At 38.0% G+C, this 18,359-nt stretch overlaps 1 protein-coding gene across 15 annotated transcripts in view; it reads left to right on the top strand.

Moving 5' to 3' along the window:
* The window catches only part of KMT2C (lysine methyltransferase 2C), a 332,701-nt gene that overhangs the window by 309,773 nt on the left and 4,569 nt on the right, over positions 1 to 18,359 (top strand). For 12 of the 15 annotated variants that reach the window (XM_030550063.1, XM_030550061.1, XM_030550055.1 and 9 more), the window contains 13 exons: positions 2,808 to 3,020; positions 4,008 to 4,172; positions 5,223 to 5,364; positions 6,183 to 6,330; positions 7,527 to 7,705; positions 7,803 to 7,957; positions 8,157 to 8,409; positions 9,067 to 9,206; positions 10,295 to 10,402; positions 12,883 to 14,002; positions 15,682 to 15,818; positions 17,025 to 17,167; positions 17,437 to 17,605. In XM_030550063.1, coding sequence (XP_030405923.1) covers positions 2,808 to 3,020; positions 4,008 to 4,172; positions 5,223 to 5,364; positions 6,183 to 6,330; positions 7,527 to 7,705; positions 7,803 to 7,957; positions 8,157 to 8,409; positions 9,067 to 9,206; positions 10,295 to 10,402; positions 12,883 to 14,002; positions 15,682 to 15,818; positions 17,025 to 17,167; positions 17,437 to 17,605 — 3,072 coding nt within the window. The remainder of the gene's footprint in view (positions 1 to 2,807; positions 3,021 to 4,007; positions 4,173 to 5,222; positions 5,365 to 6,182; positions 6,331 to 7,526; positions 7,706 to 7,802; positions 7,958 to 8,156; positions 8,410 to 9,066; positions 9,207 to 10,294; positions 10,403 to 12,882; positions 14,003 to 15,681; positions 15,819 to 17,024; positions 17,168 to 17,436; positions 17,606 to 18,359) is intronic. The other 3 variants (XM_030550066.1, XM_030550057.1, XM_030550053.1) reach the window with 2 other exon arrangements.

Genomic DNA, 18,359 nt, shown 5'->3' with positions numbered 1-18,359 from the left:
ATTGCCTAATTACTAGAATGCAGCCCCAAACTTTTAGTGTTGTACATTTTAAATGTAATATTCAAATTTTAATTTCAATAAAAGTTAAAAATAATTTTCCTATTTCTCATGAAAGGTTGATTGCCTTAATATATATAAATCCCTTTGGGCCTTCCTTTTCCACTCTAGTCATCTACCGTCTCTCCCTCCTCGTTTGTCTCTGTCTTACAGTGCTGGCTATTTAAAAAAAAAAAAAAACTTTAAAAAATTATGTCTTTACCGACAGTTGCCACTCTTCTGGCAATCTGTGATACGGCAGTATTTTCTTATACAGGAACTCCTCATTTAATGTTGTCCCACTTAACATTGTTTCAATCTTACGTCCTTGCTCAAGTAGGGAACATGCTCGTTTAAAGTTGTGCAATGCTCCCTTATAACGTCATTTGGCTGCCTGCTTGTAGGATTCTGTGGAAGAGCAGCAGCTTTACAAGAGAGCATTGCACAAGTTCCGCTTCTCCATCTCTTTCCCCCACCCTCCCAGCTCTTCCCTCACCGCGGCGGTGCTTAGGACTTTCTGGGAGGGAGAGGCAGAAGCAGGGAAGCTAGGCGTCTCTGCTCCTCCACCGCCCTCCCAGAAAGTCCTAAGCACCACCAAACAGCTGTTTGGTGGTGCTTAGGACTTTGTGGTGGGGGAAGGATGTGGCGTGTTCTGGAAAGGAGGTGGAGTGGGGACAGGAAGAGGTGGGCCTGGAGCATTCCCAGCAAAATCTGAGCCTGTTCTCCGGGGAAGTTGCAGCTGCTGCTGCCAAGGTGCTTCCTAGCGTCCTTGTCTGCAGCCGGCTGTGCCTGTGTCGGGTAAGCCATGGGCACTTCCCAACCACAGTACAGTACTATACAGTATAATGCCTTTTGTCTTCCCAAAAAAATTTCCTTGGAACCTAACCCCCCACATTTACCTAAAATCTTATGGGACAATTGGATTTGTTTAACATTGTTACACTTAAAGTTGCATTTTTCAGGAACATAACTACTACTTGAAGTGAGGAATTACTGTATTTGGCATAGGAACTAACTGCTGTATCTTGGATAAAGGGCTTTGACAATTGCTGACTTTTTAATAGTAACTGCTATGTTAATTGGATACAGTCCCATTTCCTCTCCCTCATTATTAGTGAGCAAAGCTCATCTCTCTCCGGTAACTTTGATATTTATTGGTTTAAATTGTGTTACAAACCGAATTGACAGAGGCTAGGTACTTCAGATAATTTTTTTAAGTTATATATGTAAACACGCGTATGACCAGAAAAGACAAGAATCAAAAGGTGTTCCCCTTCATCAGTTTTCCAGCTCTATTTTCTTTGCCTTTTGTTAATTTTTTTTTCTACTTTTAAGTACAATTTGTATTTTTTTCAGGTTTAGTTGAAGAGTAGTCAGAAGCTGAGGCGACTGTCTTTGCAGTTGGCAAAGAAGTTAAAAAATTTGAATACAAGAACCAGTCAGAGCTGAAGGAATATTATAGCCAATCAGAGAAAAGATATTTGCATATTCATAGTGTGATTGAGAAATAATTGTACAATTAATATGGAAATCCCTGTACTCTGGCTAAAATTGGCTATCAGCCAATCAGAGTACAGATATTCACATAATAATGGAAATTAGACATGCAAGACTCAATCAGAATGCAGGGAAATGTATAACTTGGGAATATCTACAATTACACATCAGAGAACATATAGTATGCCTGCACTCTAGCTGAGGCAATTCTGTTTCTAAGTAACATTTCTAGAGCTAATAGTTTTACTAGTATGGGGGGAAAACAGTTATTCATCATATTAATGACTGTTGGATAATTTAATTATTAAAAAAGGGTAGAAGTAGGAAAACTGCTGGGAAAGGAAATTAGGATCTGCTCATAGCTGATCACTTTATTGTTAGCACTTCTGGTTTTTTGTTGTCATCCTAGTTTTCCCCTCCAATTGTGTCATGACTCCATGAAATCTCAACACAGACTGGAAGCAAAATAAAGTCAGCTCGGAGTGAATGAAATCTGATAAAAATAAATGGAAGTGGGTGGTGAGGGGCTGGTAGTATAAGCGGATGTTAGGGATCCATCTTTAAAGATACGCTGAGGGAGTGATTTGGGGTTTCCCTGATGGAAAGAATGGTTACAGCAGGTTAGATCAATAATTGAAATATTTACTATTTTAGTCTTTCTTTTTACTTCACCCTGTCACTTGCACCATTAAATCCTATGCTAATTGTTTTATGAAGAATTGCATTAAAAGTATTGTCATGAACTATTTTTTTATTTTTTTATTTTTTCTTTCAGTACAAAGCAAAATTGTTAGTTTTAGCCATAAATCCATATTTGGTTCAACTAGGAATATATTTACATTAAATGAACCTTTGTTCTTGAAGCCAGTTCTTATATTATGTCCTGGCCTAGTGAATGCCCCTAATTAAGGGTATACGTTTTAGCCAACATTCAGAAGATGCTTCTGGTCTATAATTTTTAAGGACATTTGCAGGCATCAGTGGAGGTAATGATAGTTCATATATTGTATTGTGGACTCAAAAACAGCAGTTACAATTGTCAGTGGGGTGGCAAAGTGAACAAAGTATAGACTACAAGATGTTGTCTTCTGTCAGATGTACTATGTCACTTAGTATAGTGCACAGGAAATTTGGGAATTAAACTTTCAAGTGTCAGATATTTTCTTTAATCATCATTTATTAGAAATATACAATAAAACGTGTTATAAAAATGTGAAATTAACATGGATCTGAACAAATGCATTTCAAGTTGCTTAACTTTCTTTTTCTATCAGCCAACTGTGGGGAATCAAATGCAAGGTACATTTGGATGTGGTAACAGCCAGCTTCAGAGAACAGATGTAGGACATGAAATAAAGAAACAACGAAATAAACGAACTCAGAGGACTGGAGAGAAGGCAGCCCCTCGGTCTAAGAAAAGAAAAAAAGAAGAGGAGGAAAAACAGGCTCTTTATCCTAACACAGATACATTTATCCAACTAAAACAGGTGAGTATTTAGAGAATGTACAGTCCATCAGGAGTAGCTTTAAGAGAATGGATTCAGAGTGAGGAAAAAAATAATTTACAATTATGATGAGTTTGGAGTCAAGCTGGGTGGAGAATAGTAATTCCATTTCATAGAGGATTTTCAAAAAAATTTCATTCCAATTTAGAACAAAACGCACTAATTTCAAAATAATCCAGAAAATCTGGAAAAAAAATTGTTTCAGAAAATCAAAATGTTTCTTTTAAATAATTTCAAAATGAAATTCTGCCAGACCAGGAGCCCACAAGCCCTGAGAATTGTTTTGATTTTGATGAATCAATGTTTTCCCACTGGAATAACATTCCCTTGAAAATTTTCTGAACAGCTAAGGTTTTGAGTCTTTTATGATGTGAATGTCACATTACACCGATATTAACCCCCCCCCCCCACCCCCGCTTGACTTTAAATATGTGAACTTTCTTATTGTAATAATAATCAATAATAACTAACTCTTCTGGAGCAGTTTTCATCCGTAGATCTCAAAGTGCTTTACAAAGAAGGTTAGTATCATCCCCATCTCATGGATGGGAAAACTATGGCATGGGGAAGGCTATGCTTAGCAAAACATGCAAGCAATTTTCCTCTGCTTGTGTATAGTGGTTGGCATTTAAAAGTCAATATTTAACATACAGTGTTATCTGAGATTTTGCTCCAATTTACCAAAGCACTTTAAGTACATGCTTAAAGTTAAAGCTAACCTATTATGTGTACTTAATTCTGATTGAAGTCAGTGGGACTTAAGAATGTGTTTAAAATTAAGGATGTGCATTAATCCTTTGCCAAATTGGAACCTTTATTTCCTATTCTAATAAATAAAGGAAATACTGGTGTGTTTCAGAGGCTATTTGACTTTTTAGTGGTAATGATTCTACTGATATTACTCTGGAAACTTTTCTGTCCACTTAGCATTTATTTGGTATATTCATCTCTATCCATTTTTTTCTATAGCAACTCTCCCTGCTACCTCTAATGGAACCAATAATTGGAGTGAGCTTTGCACATTTTCTCCCCTATGGCAGTGGCCAGCTGAACGGTGGAAATCGACTTTTGGGAAGTTTTGGTAGTGCTACACTTGATGGGGTTTCTGATTACTATTCCCAGCTGATCTACAAGGTACGTTTTTCCATCTAGATTTCCCATGTCTCTTCTCTGGAAAAAAATCAAGGTAAAGGGGATTATTTGCATTAACAATCTCTTAGGAGTCTCTCCTGTGCAGCTAAAAAAGAGACATTTGTTATTGTTAGACTGTATATCGCATTCAACTGTGAAATATTCGTTGTTTTGCTCTACAAAACATGGAATCAAATAATAGAAACCGTGTTGTAAACAAATTTAAAAAATACAAGCACTGCATTTGCAAACTGATGCTAATTGGTGAAAATTGTAATTAAAGCTCTCTGGAGCAGAAAAGGCTGAATTTCCAGTGCTTTACAAAGTCATTGAGCACAGCAAAGCATTTCTTAATGAGAATTAGTTGGGAAATAGACCATCATCATTTGTCCACTAGTCCCTGATTAAGGACTTAAAAACTGTGCACAAAATAATCTGTTTGTTGCAGGTCTAATAGCCCACAGAATTTGAAACTCAGGCTTTTGGAGTGCTGAAAGGCAATATAGAGAGAATAGGAAGAATGTCAACAGACAAAGGACCAGATTTGGCACACAGTTACTCTAGCATAAAACTGGAATGACTCTGAAGACCATCTGAGATATTCCAGTTTTACATCAGAGTTACTGAGCTAAGAATCTGGCCAAGCAAGGGTAGCTGGTGAACTGGGAAACCAATAATGAAGTTTAATGTCTGTAGACACTGCTCCAGAAAGGCCAAATCCTGGAGTCTTCACTCAGTTTTTCCTTAGACAGAACTCTCAGAATGTTTAAGAGTTCTGTCTAAGTGGTTTAGAAATCTACCACTCCCCTACAGTAATATAATTAAATTTGTGCCAGACACTACAAAGTGTGTTTTGTCTTTGTATACAAGGTAGTTTTGTAGCAGTTGTTTTCATCTATTTACAGTGTATTTGGGAAGTAAATATTAATTTGTATGTATTTGGGGCTGCCTCTGTATGTTTAAAACCTACAAGTATTTACTCTTATGGAATTGTGCATCTGTGTTGTATTTACCTGTCGAAAGCTAATTTTAAAATCCTTTGGTCTCATGCAGCAGAATAATCTGAGTAATCCTCCAACACCCCCAGCCTCTCTCCCTCCAACCCCACCACCAGTGGCTTGTCAAAAGATGGTGAATGGATTTGCAACTACTGAGGAACTTGCTGGAAAAGCTGGAATGCTGGGTGGACATGATGGTAAGCTTTTAGTGTGCTGCTTCCTTAAAAGATGTATCATGTTGGTACTGAAGTATGAAATGTATATTGCACCTTATTCGATGCAGTTTGGCTTTATTGTATACAAATGAACATGAGACTCCTCTGTCTGGAAGGTTGTAATTGATTCTATCCAACTTTATTTTACAGCAATGTATGTGCAATTACGCATATTACGTACAAAAACTATACTGAGAGTACTATCAGTGCACAGTTAAACACTCAGAAGTCAGGAAAAAAACAAAGTAAAAGTTGCATGCATAATGTAGATGACAAGACAATTTTAAAGCTTACTTAGCTGTGTGTGCTTTCACAAAGCAGCCTTCCATAGTTGTGCGCTCAGCAAACTTTGAAGTGCTTAGTAAACATTTTCAAATACTCATAACTTGGTCAAATCAAAATCAGTTTTCTATCAATAAGACTTTGCATTGCCTTCCTGAGGACTTTTCATGACAAAATCCATCTTTCAAATTTCAGCCACTGGGTGCTGCAAAAGTAGGGAGGAAGCTTAAAGGTTTTTTATAATGGGGAAAAAAATATTTTTCTTTCCTTGAAGTCAAAAATTGCAGAACCATTTATGCTCCAATTTTTCAAAAGTTTTACCTACACACAGAAATCATCCATAAATAACTGAAACATGAAAACGAAAATTTTGGAGTTCTGAGTGACTGAAAATAGAGTTAAAAACTGGTGTATAAACTTAATTATATTAGAATGCAGCCAGCACCCTCTCACGCTGCGTATCAGTGGGTAGACAGACACATATGCATGCTTGGTTGTGCTGTGTTTTTCTGTTTCAGTTACAAAAGCGCTTGGGCCGAAACAGTTCCAGTTACCTTTCAGACCACAGGATGATTTGTTAGCAAGAGCTATGGCTCAGGGCCCTAAAACTGTGGATGTCCCTGCTTCACTTCCAACACCACCTCATAACAATCAGGAAGAATTAAGGTAGGGTTTTTTTTTTCACTAAATACTAAATTTACTTGTTTTGGCCCAGATCCTTCCACCATGTGCAAGTCCAAGTAAACTGGAGATTCATAGGAGTTTCAGAGAAGGGAATGCACCCTCCCCAGCCACACCAGCATGAGAAGAAAATGGCATTGTTTGTACTAGGTATCTCTCCGTATTCCCTAGCTGAAATTTCTGTGCCACTAAAGGAAAACTTCTGCTGTTGCTAGACTGTGTGTCCTATTCAGCTGTCAAATATTCTTTATTTTGCTCTACCGAAATAGAAACAAGTTATGGAAACTAATCGGGTTCACACAGCGGCACAGGGTTGTTTTGGGCAGTGGATTCACAAAGTCATAAATCCCACTGTTTATGTCCACACTCTACCCCCCAAAACTCGCCTGCCTGGTAGGCACAGATTGAATCACTGTGGAGAGGTGCTTCATGGTGCACAGCAGGACTCTCTGCAAAGACTTCCCTGCCTCTCTTTCTCGAGCGTATTGGAGGCACAGCAAGTTTGAGGAACTACAGCCATTGGCTGTATGAGAGAGGATGGTCCAGTGATTAGTTCACTAGCCGGAGACTTGGGAGACCTGGATTCAGTTCCCTGCTCCACCACAGACTCTGTGTAAGCTTTGGAGAAATCACTTAATCTGTCTTTGCATCACATCCCCATCTTTGTAATGGGGATAATAATACTTACCTGCCTTACAGGAGTGCTTTATCATGCAAATCATGATGGATGGATTTTATAAATCCAGTAGGGGAAGGTTGTGGGCCATTCAGTATGACATGTATTTTGAACACATTCTAGAAGTTTAAATTTATGATAAGCTCAAGTAGTGTGCACCAAAGTGTGTGGCTATCGACCTTGTGAAATCCTTCCTCATGTTGCACTTGTGAAGAATGGGATAGTTAGCCTCTACTAGATATTCAAGAGCAGAATAGTGGCTTTATCATCTATATCTATCATCTACAGCAAATCTGCTGAGTTAAAAGTATCTCGGATCAGTAGATCATTGTTGCCTTTAGTTTGGGAGGGAAGAGGATAATTAAAAACAAGTCTGGCTAATTTTATCTTAAAGTAAGGTGATATGCCACAAAAATTGTTGCCACCAACCAAAAATCCACCCATTTCCTTCACTTAGTTTTTATACAAGGCATTTTCAAAAGCTGTAGTTTGTTTTTCCTCCCAGGGTTCAAGATCACTGTGATGACCGGGACACTCCTGACAGCTTTGTTCCCTCTTCCTCTCCTGAAAGTGTTGTGGGAATGGAAGTAAGTAGGTATCCAGATTTGTCTCTGGTAAAAGTAGAGAGCCCAGAGCCTGTACCATCCCCCATCATTCCAATCCTACCCAGCAGTACTGGAAAAGGTAAGAGGAATATGGGTTATGTTCTTATTGCTAGTTTCTATCCATTCAGAATCATGCAGCTTAACTTAATATATATATATATTATTTCATTTTTAAGGTTCAGAAGCAAAAAGGAGTTATGTAAAATCAGAACATAGTTCAGGAATTTTACCTGGTTCTGGCTTCTTCGGCTCTCAGCTTGGGCCATCCCAAAATGGTCTGAAATCTGGCCTTATATCTGTAGCAATTACTTTACATCCCACGGCTGCAGAGGTAAGGGAAATAAACTTCAGTGATTTATATGTGAACTCTAGCATGGTGTTTATGTAGCATATTTTATAAATAATGACTATTCAGTTTAATTTGCATGTGAGCTACTATAGTACGGCAGCTCTTGTAATCTGGTAATTAATATCCTTACCATTTACTTCATGGAATTGATAAAAACAGAGATTTATTTTTATTGTTTTAGAATATTAGTAGCGTTGTGGCTGCATTTTCCAATCTTCTGCACGTCAGAATTCCCAACAGTTATGAAGTTAGTAATGCCCCAGATGTTCCATCCTCCATGGGAGTGTTAAACAGTCACAGAATGAATCCGGCTATGGAATACAGACAGCACTTAATACTTCATGGTCCTCAGGCAGGATCCATGGGCCCTACCAGACTAATAGGGTCTTATGCCTTGAAGCAACCTAATGTGCCATTTCCTCCAAACAGCAACGGTGAGTTAGTTTATATCTAGTTCTTGTAATTATTAGTTTTTCATTTTTAATCATGCTGGCATTTGAGAACTTTCGGCCCTATAAGCTCAAACTCTAGAATTAACTAGTTGATTTTTGTTTTTAATAATACTGTCTCTTATACAATCAGCGCACATGTACTTGCGCACCATGTTCCTGATGTTCTCCGAGATTAATGGAAATCAGAGATGGAAAACACCTATGATATTATCTTGTCCATCTCGCTACGAGTGTGAGATTGTTTCCAACAGTCCATGGTATTCTTAAGTGTTCTGTCCTGTCTAATTTTAAGTTACTCTAATGGTGTGTCTTTCACCACTTCGGGAGATTATACCTCTGTTGGAAAATCTGTACTTAGACATTTAAATATATTAATACTCCTATTTTATTCTGATTTATTTATTCATCTCATGTTATATAATCTCTTTTTGCCTTACTGTTCAAACCAGAACTACAAAAGATTTGTGTCTGATTTAAGAAAAAACTCCCTGTCTGTATTTATGTTAAAGTTTGCCTAACGCCCTGTCTAGGAGAATGGAGTCTCCAACTATTAACCTGCCGGAGAATACTGCCACTTCAACACACACTTCATTCAGGAGTGTCTTGAGTATTTTCTAACAGATTTGTTGGTTGTTTTAGGTCTAGCCACTTATAAAGATCACAATCAAAATATTGCAGAAGGCTCAGCACTGAGACCTCAGTGGTGTTCTCATTGTAAAGTGGTAGTTCTTGGTAGTGGAGTGCGGAAATCGTTCAAAGATCTGTCTTTCCTTAAACAGGTACTGTCGTGGAAAGTGATGTTTATTTTTTATCATTATTTTCAGTCAGCAAATGAAACCAGCAAACAATTTCAGAAATACTGCTTATATAAATATTTCAGTCAGTTTTCTTAAATAGGTTTCATGTATAATCAGGGACAGCTATTTAAATGTTGCTACCATGTTATATCACTTTTAAGGGACTTCAAAAAATTCAGCAGAACTCTCTTTTCAAGGTACTAACTTTGGGCTGTTATCTGGCATTACTGGGAGAGTGACTGTGGAAACGATCTTTTCAAGCAGAAGGGAGTTAATCACATTTAAATCCTGTTTTTGTATATTTTCTGCTGTTTCTTTCTTGTAGTAGGGGGGAAAAAAACAAATGTCCCTGCTGGATCCCCATTCCTGTATGCAAATATTAAAATATTTGCAGCAGTGTGAATTCTGGAAAAGCATGCATCCGGCCTGCAACAAAAATACCATCACCATTTATCTAACTAGTGAAATCATATGATTGCTATGTAATAGAGCTGTATAGTCAAATCGATACATAAAGTGCATGAGCACCCATGCAAAACACCGAGGATCAGATTTTTTTACAGAATTTAAGTGCCTAACTCCCATTGACTTCAGTGGAAGTTAGGCATCTAAATACATTAAAAAATCTGGGCCTGAATCCACAGCAACATTTTACAGATCACCACTTGATGATAAAGTTGTGTGATCTATCTATAACCAGCCTGAAACAGGGAGAGTTTTTGTGGTTCAAAGATAAAAATGTCCTGTAGACATACTCTCTAAGTAAACTTCACATGAGAGTACAATAGAGGATTCTTTACATTGATTCTAATGCACTTCTGTTGGTGGCATAAGATGCTGAAGAGTAAGGCCACTGGTGGTTTTAATTTTAATTTTTCATAGTTTAATATATGTATTAATATGGTGCCCAGAGGCCTGACCAGAATCCCCCCCGCCCCCATGTTAAATACTCTTCAAAAAGGAGATGGATCTTGTCCCAAAGAGATGAAGATTGGTGTGTCAAAAATGAGAATTTGTAAAATTCTGTTCCCTGGAATGGACTCATAACAATCTTTGGCTTTGATTCCCAGGATTCCCGAGAGATCTCTGATAGAGTGGAAAAGGATGTTGTATTTTGTAGCAACAACTGCTTTGTTCTTTATTCAGCAGCTGTGCAAGCAAAAAACTCGGAGAGCAAGGTAAGTACCAAGCTCTGTGTCACATCCTAATTAGCAGCAACTTCTCTAATGAAATAGAAACATTTCCTAAGTAAAGATCTTAGGCCAAGGGTTCTTGGCATACTTAGCATTTATAATACCCTAACCTGTTGTTTTAATGGTGTTTAAGTATGAGTTCATGCTACAGTAGGATATTGAAATTCTGAAGCAGCAAAAGATCAGGAATTAAAATCAAAATCCATATTTACAGAAAATTAAGCCTAGGAGAAATGCAAGGCAGAGCATTAGCAGTCTTTTCCTGACAGAGCTTTAGGGCTGAATCTCTGACTCTCATTGAAACCAGTGGGAGGCTTTCTGTTGTGTTGATGAACATTCCATCAGGCCCTACATGTATTCCTTTATCTTCTGCATTTTCATTTGCTTTATGCGCAGTAAGAAATCATTAACAACTGTACAAAAAATAACTCAACAGGGAGACTTTACTTTCTTGATACGAAAGGTAGGAAGTATAATATAATGTTTTAAGAAACATGCTTGGTTGAAAATGTGGTCATGCCAGGAGTTTTTCACATGTGTACTCCAGGATGACAAGAACATGTAGTTGGAACTGAATTTCATCTATTCAGTCTCCCATTGTAAACAGCCAAAATAATCCGTTTTCTGTTCGTGGACCCTAGTAAGGATATGCAGCAGCTCACAGTAGCAGCGCAGCACCTCTCAGGAGACAGACAAACTTGTCCCATTCTATTTAGTTTGGAGGGAAGAAAACAAGATGCTTGTGGATGAGGTCCGTTGCTGCAGATATATATCCAGTACATCACCAAGCACACTGTTACGGCTTAAAAATCTTAATTTAAAGTAATGATAATAGATGGATATTGCAAGAAATAAATATGAGCTTTTCCATTGACTACAATCAGAGTTGGATCAGACCCCTAACTCTTGGATGTGAGGAGTAGAGAAGTGTAGTGTACATTTCCTTGAATAAATCAGGTAGGTGGAGATCTTTTCTCCCTCTTGCCCACACCCCAAAGGAAGGCAAAACCACTCACATTAAAAAAGAAAAAAAAATTCCTGTAGTCAGTCTTGTGGGGAGAAAGTATAATCAACAAAAAATTCCCTCCTGACCCACAAAAAGCATAGAACTGACTAAATAATCCTTTAATTTATAAAATTCCATACAGTTATCTAGGTTTTGCTGACTACATTCACAGTGTTTGACTCCACCACTTCAAATAGAGGTTTAATCAAATCTTTAGCACACTCCCTAAAAGAATAACTTCTTAAATTCTTTAGGCATGTGCTCCCTTTTAATGTATGTTTTCAATATATCCCAAGTACTTTTTTATTCAACACTCTAAAATAGATTATCTAGATTAATTTGACAATAACTTTAGTTAAAACACTTTATAAAGCTTCAGTCACGTCATGGTAAAATTGTCTTCTCTCGGTCCCGGTGTGATTGCATTCGCTTCAAGGTTAAGCTCCTTCAGATCACTTATCAGTTTAGTTGGCCTAATGCTTATTCTTTTTCCAGTTCTTTTTTCAAAAAAGGTGGCTGAAACTGGATACTGTACTTCAAATGTCATTTAATCAGTGCTGTATAGTGTGTTTGCATAATATCTTACTGTATAACATGCCCTCCTCAGTATCAGCCAGCACCCTATTTGCCTTTTTATTGTTGCTGCAAACTGGATGGAGAATATAAATATTGGGTTTATCAGTATGTCCAGATCCTTTTTCTCTACCATAGTAACTAATTCAATACTAGTTGAATTGTACTTATCTTGGGCATTATTTCTACCTAAGTGCATCACTTTATTCTTAAACAATTAAATTTCATATTCTGCCTGTGCATCTTTTCATTGGTTTTCAAGATGACCCTAAAAAACATATCAGCCTCTCTGAGTCTTAATCCTGCCCCTATTTTGAAATCCATGTGCACATGTAGATCTTATGTTATAATTTGACCTTTTACTTTTTTAATAGCGTATTTGTCCCTGCAGGATTTCACTCCTCACCAACTTCCATGAAAAGTACACTCCTTTAATTCCCAGCATTTATCTCTCTCTGCCATTTTACTAGTTCCTTATCTGTTAATAATTTATCTCCTGATCCATATTTAGAGATTTTTATACAACTTTGTCTGGCGCTTCCTAAAAATAAAGATGATGTAAATCTGTTTGGTGCTGTAAACTAAACTATTTGCTATTACATTTTTAAAAGTGTCGAGAAAGAGGAGAGGACCCATACTCTGGACTTACAGGAACAAAAGTAAAGCTGCAAAATTATTAAAATACTGCTCTGTGGCCCAACACAAGCCATGGTACCAATGACTCAAGATAACTTATTGTGTCCTATGACACAACAACCTGACAAATTACCTTATACGCCCTAGACTCACCTCTTCTCTTCGTTCTGACCTGAAAACATTATTAGGGGATATTTGTTGTTCAATTTGTAATACATTTGTAAAAGGCTTTTTTCTATTTATTTCTCAGGACTCAATTCCATCTTTCCCACAGTCACCGATGAAAGAAATGCCACCTAAAGCATTCCATCAGTACAGCAACAACATCTCCACGTTAGATGTACATTGTCTCCCTCAGCTACAGGAAAAAGTTTCTCCACCTTCATCACCCCCTATCACGTTCCCTCCTGCATTTGAAGCAGCCAAGGTAGAGGCAAAGCCAGATGAGCTTAAAGTAACAGTGAAGCTAAAACCTAGGTTAAAAACAATACACGGTAGCCTTGATGATTGTCGACCTCTAAGTAAGAAATGGAGAGGAATGAAATGGAAAAAATGGAACATTCAGGTTGTGATTCCTAAAGGATCATTCAAACCCCCTGGTGAAGAAGAGATAGACGAGTTTCTCAAGAAACTGGGCACAACCCTTAAACCTGACCCTGTGCCTAAAGACTACAGAAAATGTTGCTTCTGTCATGAAGAGGGTGATGGACTAACAGATGGACCAGCAAGGCTTCTTAACCTTGACTTAGACCTTTGGGTCCATTTGAACTGTGCACTTTGGTCTACAGAGGTCTATGAGACACAGGCTGGTGCCTTAATTAACGTGGAACTAGCACTGCGAAGAGGCTTGCAAATGAAATGCATGTTCTGTCACAAAATGGGCGCCACCAGCAGTTGTCACAGGTTAAGGTGCACCAATATTTATCACTTTACCTGTGCCATTAAAGCACAATGCATGTTTTTTAAAGACAAAACCATGCTTTGCCCCATGCACAAACCAAAGGGAGCTCATGAGCAAGAACTTAATTACTTTGCAGTTTTCAGGAGGGTCTATGTTCAGCGTGATGAGGTGCGGCAAATTGCTAGTATAGTACAGCGGGGAGAACGTGAGCACACTTTTCGTGTAGGAAGCCTGATCTTCCACACTATTGGTCAGCTGCTGCCGCAACAGATGCAGGCATTCCACTCTTCAAAAGCTCTCTTCCCTGTTGGATACGAGGCCAGCCGGTTGTATTGGAGCATGCGATATGCAAACAGGCGCTGTCGCTACTTGTGTTCTATTGAGGAGAAGGATGGTTTTCCAGTGTTCGTGATCAGGATTGTTGAGCAAGGTCATGATGATCTGGTTCTTACCAATTCAACACCGAAAGGTAAACAAGAATTAATGTAAACTCAACAGAAGGCTTTCATGACTATACAGTTTCCTTATACATTGTATGTACGGTAAATGTGTCAGATAAATGTTGCAGGCCCTTGTTTTCCTGCGTAGCTTTCTTGTTTTGTTTCTATTTCATGCTCAGTAATGTAAGATTGGGGTCTCACAACATAGACTTCCATTATAGAATGGGAAAATTATTTATCTGGTGTCTAATCATTTGCTAATGCTACTGCATAATGTAATCTCTATAGCAATATGCCAAGGCTGTACTTCTAGCACCGTGAGCTATGCTATACTTACTCAGTACTGTGATTTCAAAGATGAAACTTCTGGGATGCAGTGGTGATGGGGGCCATAGAATAACCATCCTAGACAGATAAAACAATAATGTGCACTACAAATATAATGAGGAAGAAAGGATACTTGCAACAAGCTCATAAAGAAGCCAAAACGATATAACATGAACATTGGACAAAATAAGAAAAAATATTTTGTGTGTGTTTCTGCTTTAAAAAGTGACTTTCTAAATATGACCTTTTGGGGCTCTATTTTCATTCTGGCTCAATGATCTCCAGATCAGATGTGTTCAAACTACAAGTAAAAAGATCTTTTTTTCCAGCTGTGCAAACACAACCTAGGCTCTGAGAGCCAAGCTGATTTCTTTCTGTCTCACACATAACACCTGCTATTTACACCTGTGCAACCTCATTATCATCAATTTATGCCTGCAGTGGCTTGCACAGACATAACCAAGTGCAACTTACTAAACTGTTCTGTACATGATTTGCAAATCGTATGGGAATCCAGCTCATTCAGTCTTAGCTGTGTTAGCTTTGCAGGGCTAACATGAATATTTTTGTCAGTGAAGTAGAATTGAGTCTGAATACCCACACACACACCTTTCAAATTACAAAAAATTGCCACCACCACTATGTCCTATCTTCACCATTAGCCAAATGTGCATCCAATCTTATGGGTTGAAGATGCACTCTCTAGTCTATTAACACCTCTCCTGAAAACTTGCCAGAGGGTCATAGCAAAATGACCAAAGTTGCTCTCTTCAGATAAGCATGCTGTCTCTACAGCTTCCCCAGCAATTCTTGGGTAGTGAGAAAGGAACTGAGCTGGAATCGCAAACTCAGATCTTTTATTCCCTCCATAACAACATATTGTATCACCATGAGACATCTGGGACAGTAAGAGAAAAATAGTCAACTTAAGGAAGTGGAAAATTCCATTTATTTAAGGAAACTTTATTTACTTTGTGGTCATTTTAAAAATGTTTAGCAGGAGAAACTTAGCTGCCTGATTACGTGAATAGGAATTTATAATGTGGAATTAGTGATCTAAAAGTTTTTATCCAGTGCTTATTATTTGTCACATTCCTCAAAATCAAGAGAAGTATAACAGAGATGCAACACTGTCTGGGAGTACTCAACAGGACATATAACTACTCAGATGAGTCTCCATTTCAAACTTTAACACTGTTGTGAAGTGGGATATTTTATTTCATTAAATTGTTCCCTTTAGATATAAAATCAGCTATCTGATACTCTGGCTTTTTTCATTACAGGTGTCCTATGCCAATTTCCTTATTTGTTAGGTATAACTACAGTGTCTGTGAGCTTTCTTTATTTGCTCATTATAATCTTTTTCCATGTGGTGGTGTAGGTGTGTGGGATAAAATCTTGGAGCCTGTTGCTTCTGTTAGAAAAGAATCTGAAATGCTACAGCTCTTTCCTGGATATTTGAAGGGTGAAGACCTCTTTGGTTTGACAGTCTCTGCAGTGGCAAGAATTGCTGAATCAGTGAGTCATTGCTGCAACAATTCGGGACTCTTATTCTAATTAAAGGTTTACAACAATTTAGAACATCTCAGATGAAAATGATACATTTATCATATAAATATTTGTGAAGTTTCTGCCATTGTGAAACAGGCCAAAGGGGCCCTTGGAGTGGATAGTCTGCTGGGAGGGAAATTCCACATGGCAATGTCAACTTCCCCTCCATCTGGGAGCCTGTCTGGTGCCAGTGCTATCTGAAGAGTGGTTGGAACTACTCCAGGAAAGGATTAGCAAAAGTGGCCAAAGACTGAATGATTTGATGCAACCTCAGCCAGCAGGCCTGTAGCCCCCAGGGGAAACCAAAGTTATCCTCTCCCAAACTAACTGCTGGGGGAGGGTGGGCAGTTGGGGAAATTCAGCCTGCACTTCCCCCAGGTGATTAACCCTAATAAGAAGAGGTTCCATTTGATTCTGTAGAGAGTGACTCTTTCTTCATTTGGAGTTCTGTTTTGTTCTGTTGAGAACATGAAAGGTTGTATGAATGTGCTACATGCAACACAGAGAGTTACCGGATCAATCACACAAACACAGCAGAAGGAAAACAGTAAGAAGGTGTGAGAAAGTAAGATTTTTTTCCTTCCACCTTCTTACACCTTACATACTTTTTCAGGGAAGAAGAACCTGAAATCCAAAAATTGAACATTTGAAAGCCAAAATTTTGTGATTTCCAAAAACCAAAGCATTAAGTTGACATGAAACAAAAAAAGTTTTGAAATTTCCCATGGAAAAATCAAAATTTGTCATTAGAATTGAAATTTCCTCATTGTGTGGTGAGAGAATTTTCTGAACAAAAACTTTCTACCAGCTTTACTCATCATGTGCACCCAAAAAATAGTGCATTACAGGGGAAGTGTGTGCTGTGATATGGAAGCATGCCACACCATGCGCTCACCACATGTTCTTTAAAGAAAATTAGCCCGGAGGAAAAGGGAGTTTTGCTAAGACTCAGTGTCTCTCTCCATATTTCTATATTTGCAAATTAGTTAGTCTGATAAGCATCAAAACACAGCTTTTTGTCAAGGAAATGCTGCTGAAGGATTATCATAAGGCAGTGTCAAGTCTTCAGTCTGAGCAATTGTGAGCACTCTGCCTGTTCCAGGTTTAAAAAGACAGGCTGTTGTGTGGATGTTTTTCTGATGTGTTAATATGTGATTACTTTGTTTCTGACAGCTTCCTGGGGTTGAGGCTTGTGAGAAGTACACTTTCCGATATGGCCGAAACCCTTTAATGGAACTTCCTCTTGCCATCAATCCCACGGGCTGTGCCCGTGCTGAGCCTAAAATGAGTACCCATGTCAAGAGGTTTGTGTTAAGGTATTTTGTTTTAACTTCACATAGTACAGCCCAGGGTTTATAGGCTGCTTAGGGTTATTTGTGCTTTTGTCTGCTGCTTACAAACCCTGTTGTCTTTGGCTGTGTATGTGCATGCCCAAATCAAAGGATCCGCTTTGTTGTCTATGCTAGCTGGCTTTAAGTGTATGTTTGTCTGAAAGTAGTTTTAATAAAATTCAGCTTGTGGTTTTATTCGGAGAAATCTTCAGTTTTTCTTGTATTTTTTTCTGTTATATGCCCAATTCCCGCAGGCCTCACACCTTGAATAGCACCAGCACCTCGAAGTCATTTCAGAGCACAGTGACAGGAGAGCTAAATGCGCCTTACAGTAAACAGTTTGTCCATTCCAAGTCCTCCCAGTATCGTAAAATGAAGACTGAATGGAAATCCAATGTGTATCTAGCTCGCTCTCGGATTCAGGTCAGTTACAACAAGCTGTATTTTTGAGATTTTATTCCTGAATACAATTCCCTACAGTCTGTAGAGTCTAGTAAAGTCTGAAGGGAATTTGCAGCATATGTGTGGTGATCAGTTCCCCTGTATTGTATGTAACAAAGATCGCTGATTACTTTAAATCTTTTTTTTTTCTTTTTCTGAATTTAATTGACTGAAACTCTAGCTTGTAAAACTGAGTTGTGTTATTTTACTAGCTAGGCCCTCTTAACTTTTTTCTCAAAAAAAAAATGCTGTTTAGTATAAAAACTAAAATATACAGAATTTTTTTACCAGCAGCAGGGGGAGGATCATCTGCATATCTAGTAGTTAATTTTAGACCAAGCTAGCTCATTAAAAGATGGAGAACGGGAATAATGTGAGACTAGGATGTTGAGTAAAATATTTTGTCATGTTAATACAATTAAATAGTCAAGTTATTGACTTATTCAAACCTTCCAGGTGTTCAGCTCCACTGAACTTGTTGCCAAATCTGTACACCATGCCTTGTATGTATTTGCTGTATATTTTAGGTTGGACTGTGGAAGATTATTTAAATGGTTAAAACACCACAGCACCCATTTGAATTCTTTGATTCTAGAAAGTATTCTTTATTGTTCAAAGAATTCAAGTCAAATAGCTCCAGAGTAAGAAGTCTACTAGCTCAATTGGCTGCAAGACAAATAATTTTAAAGCATTTTCTCTTATTTTAAAAAAACTAGGAAATTAAATGCAGAAAACT

Source organism: Gopherus evgoodei, chromosome 2 (assembly GCF_007399415.2).
Source record: "Gopherus evgoodei ecotype Sinaloan lineage chromosome 2, rGopEvg1_v1.p, whole genome shotgun sequence".
In the NCBI taxonomy this organism is placed as follows: Eukaryota; Metazoa; Chordata; order Testudines; family Testudinidae; genus Gopherus; species Gopherus evgoodei.
This window is presented reverse-complemented; position numbering and strand designations above follow the sequence as displayed.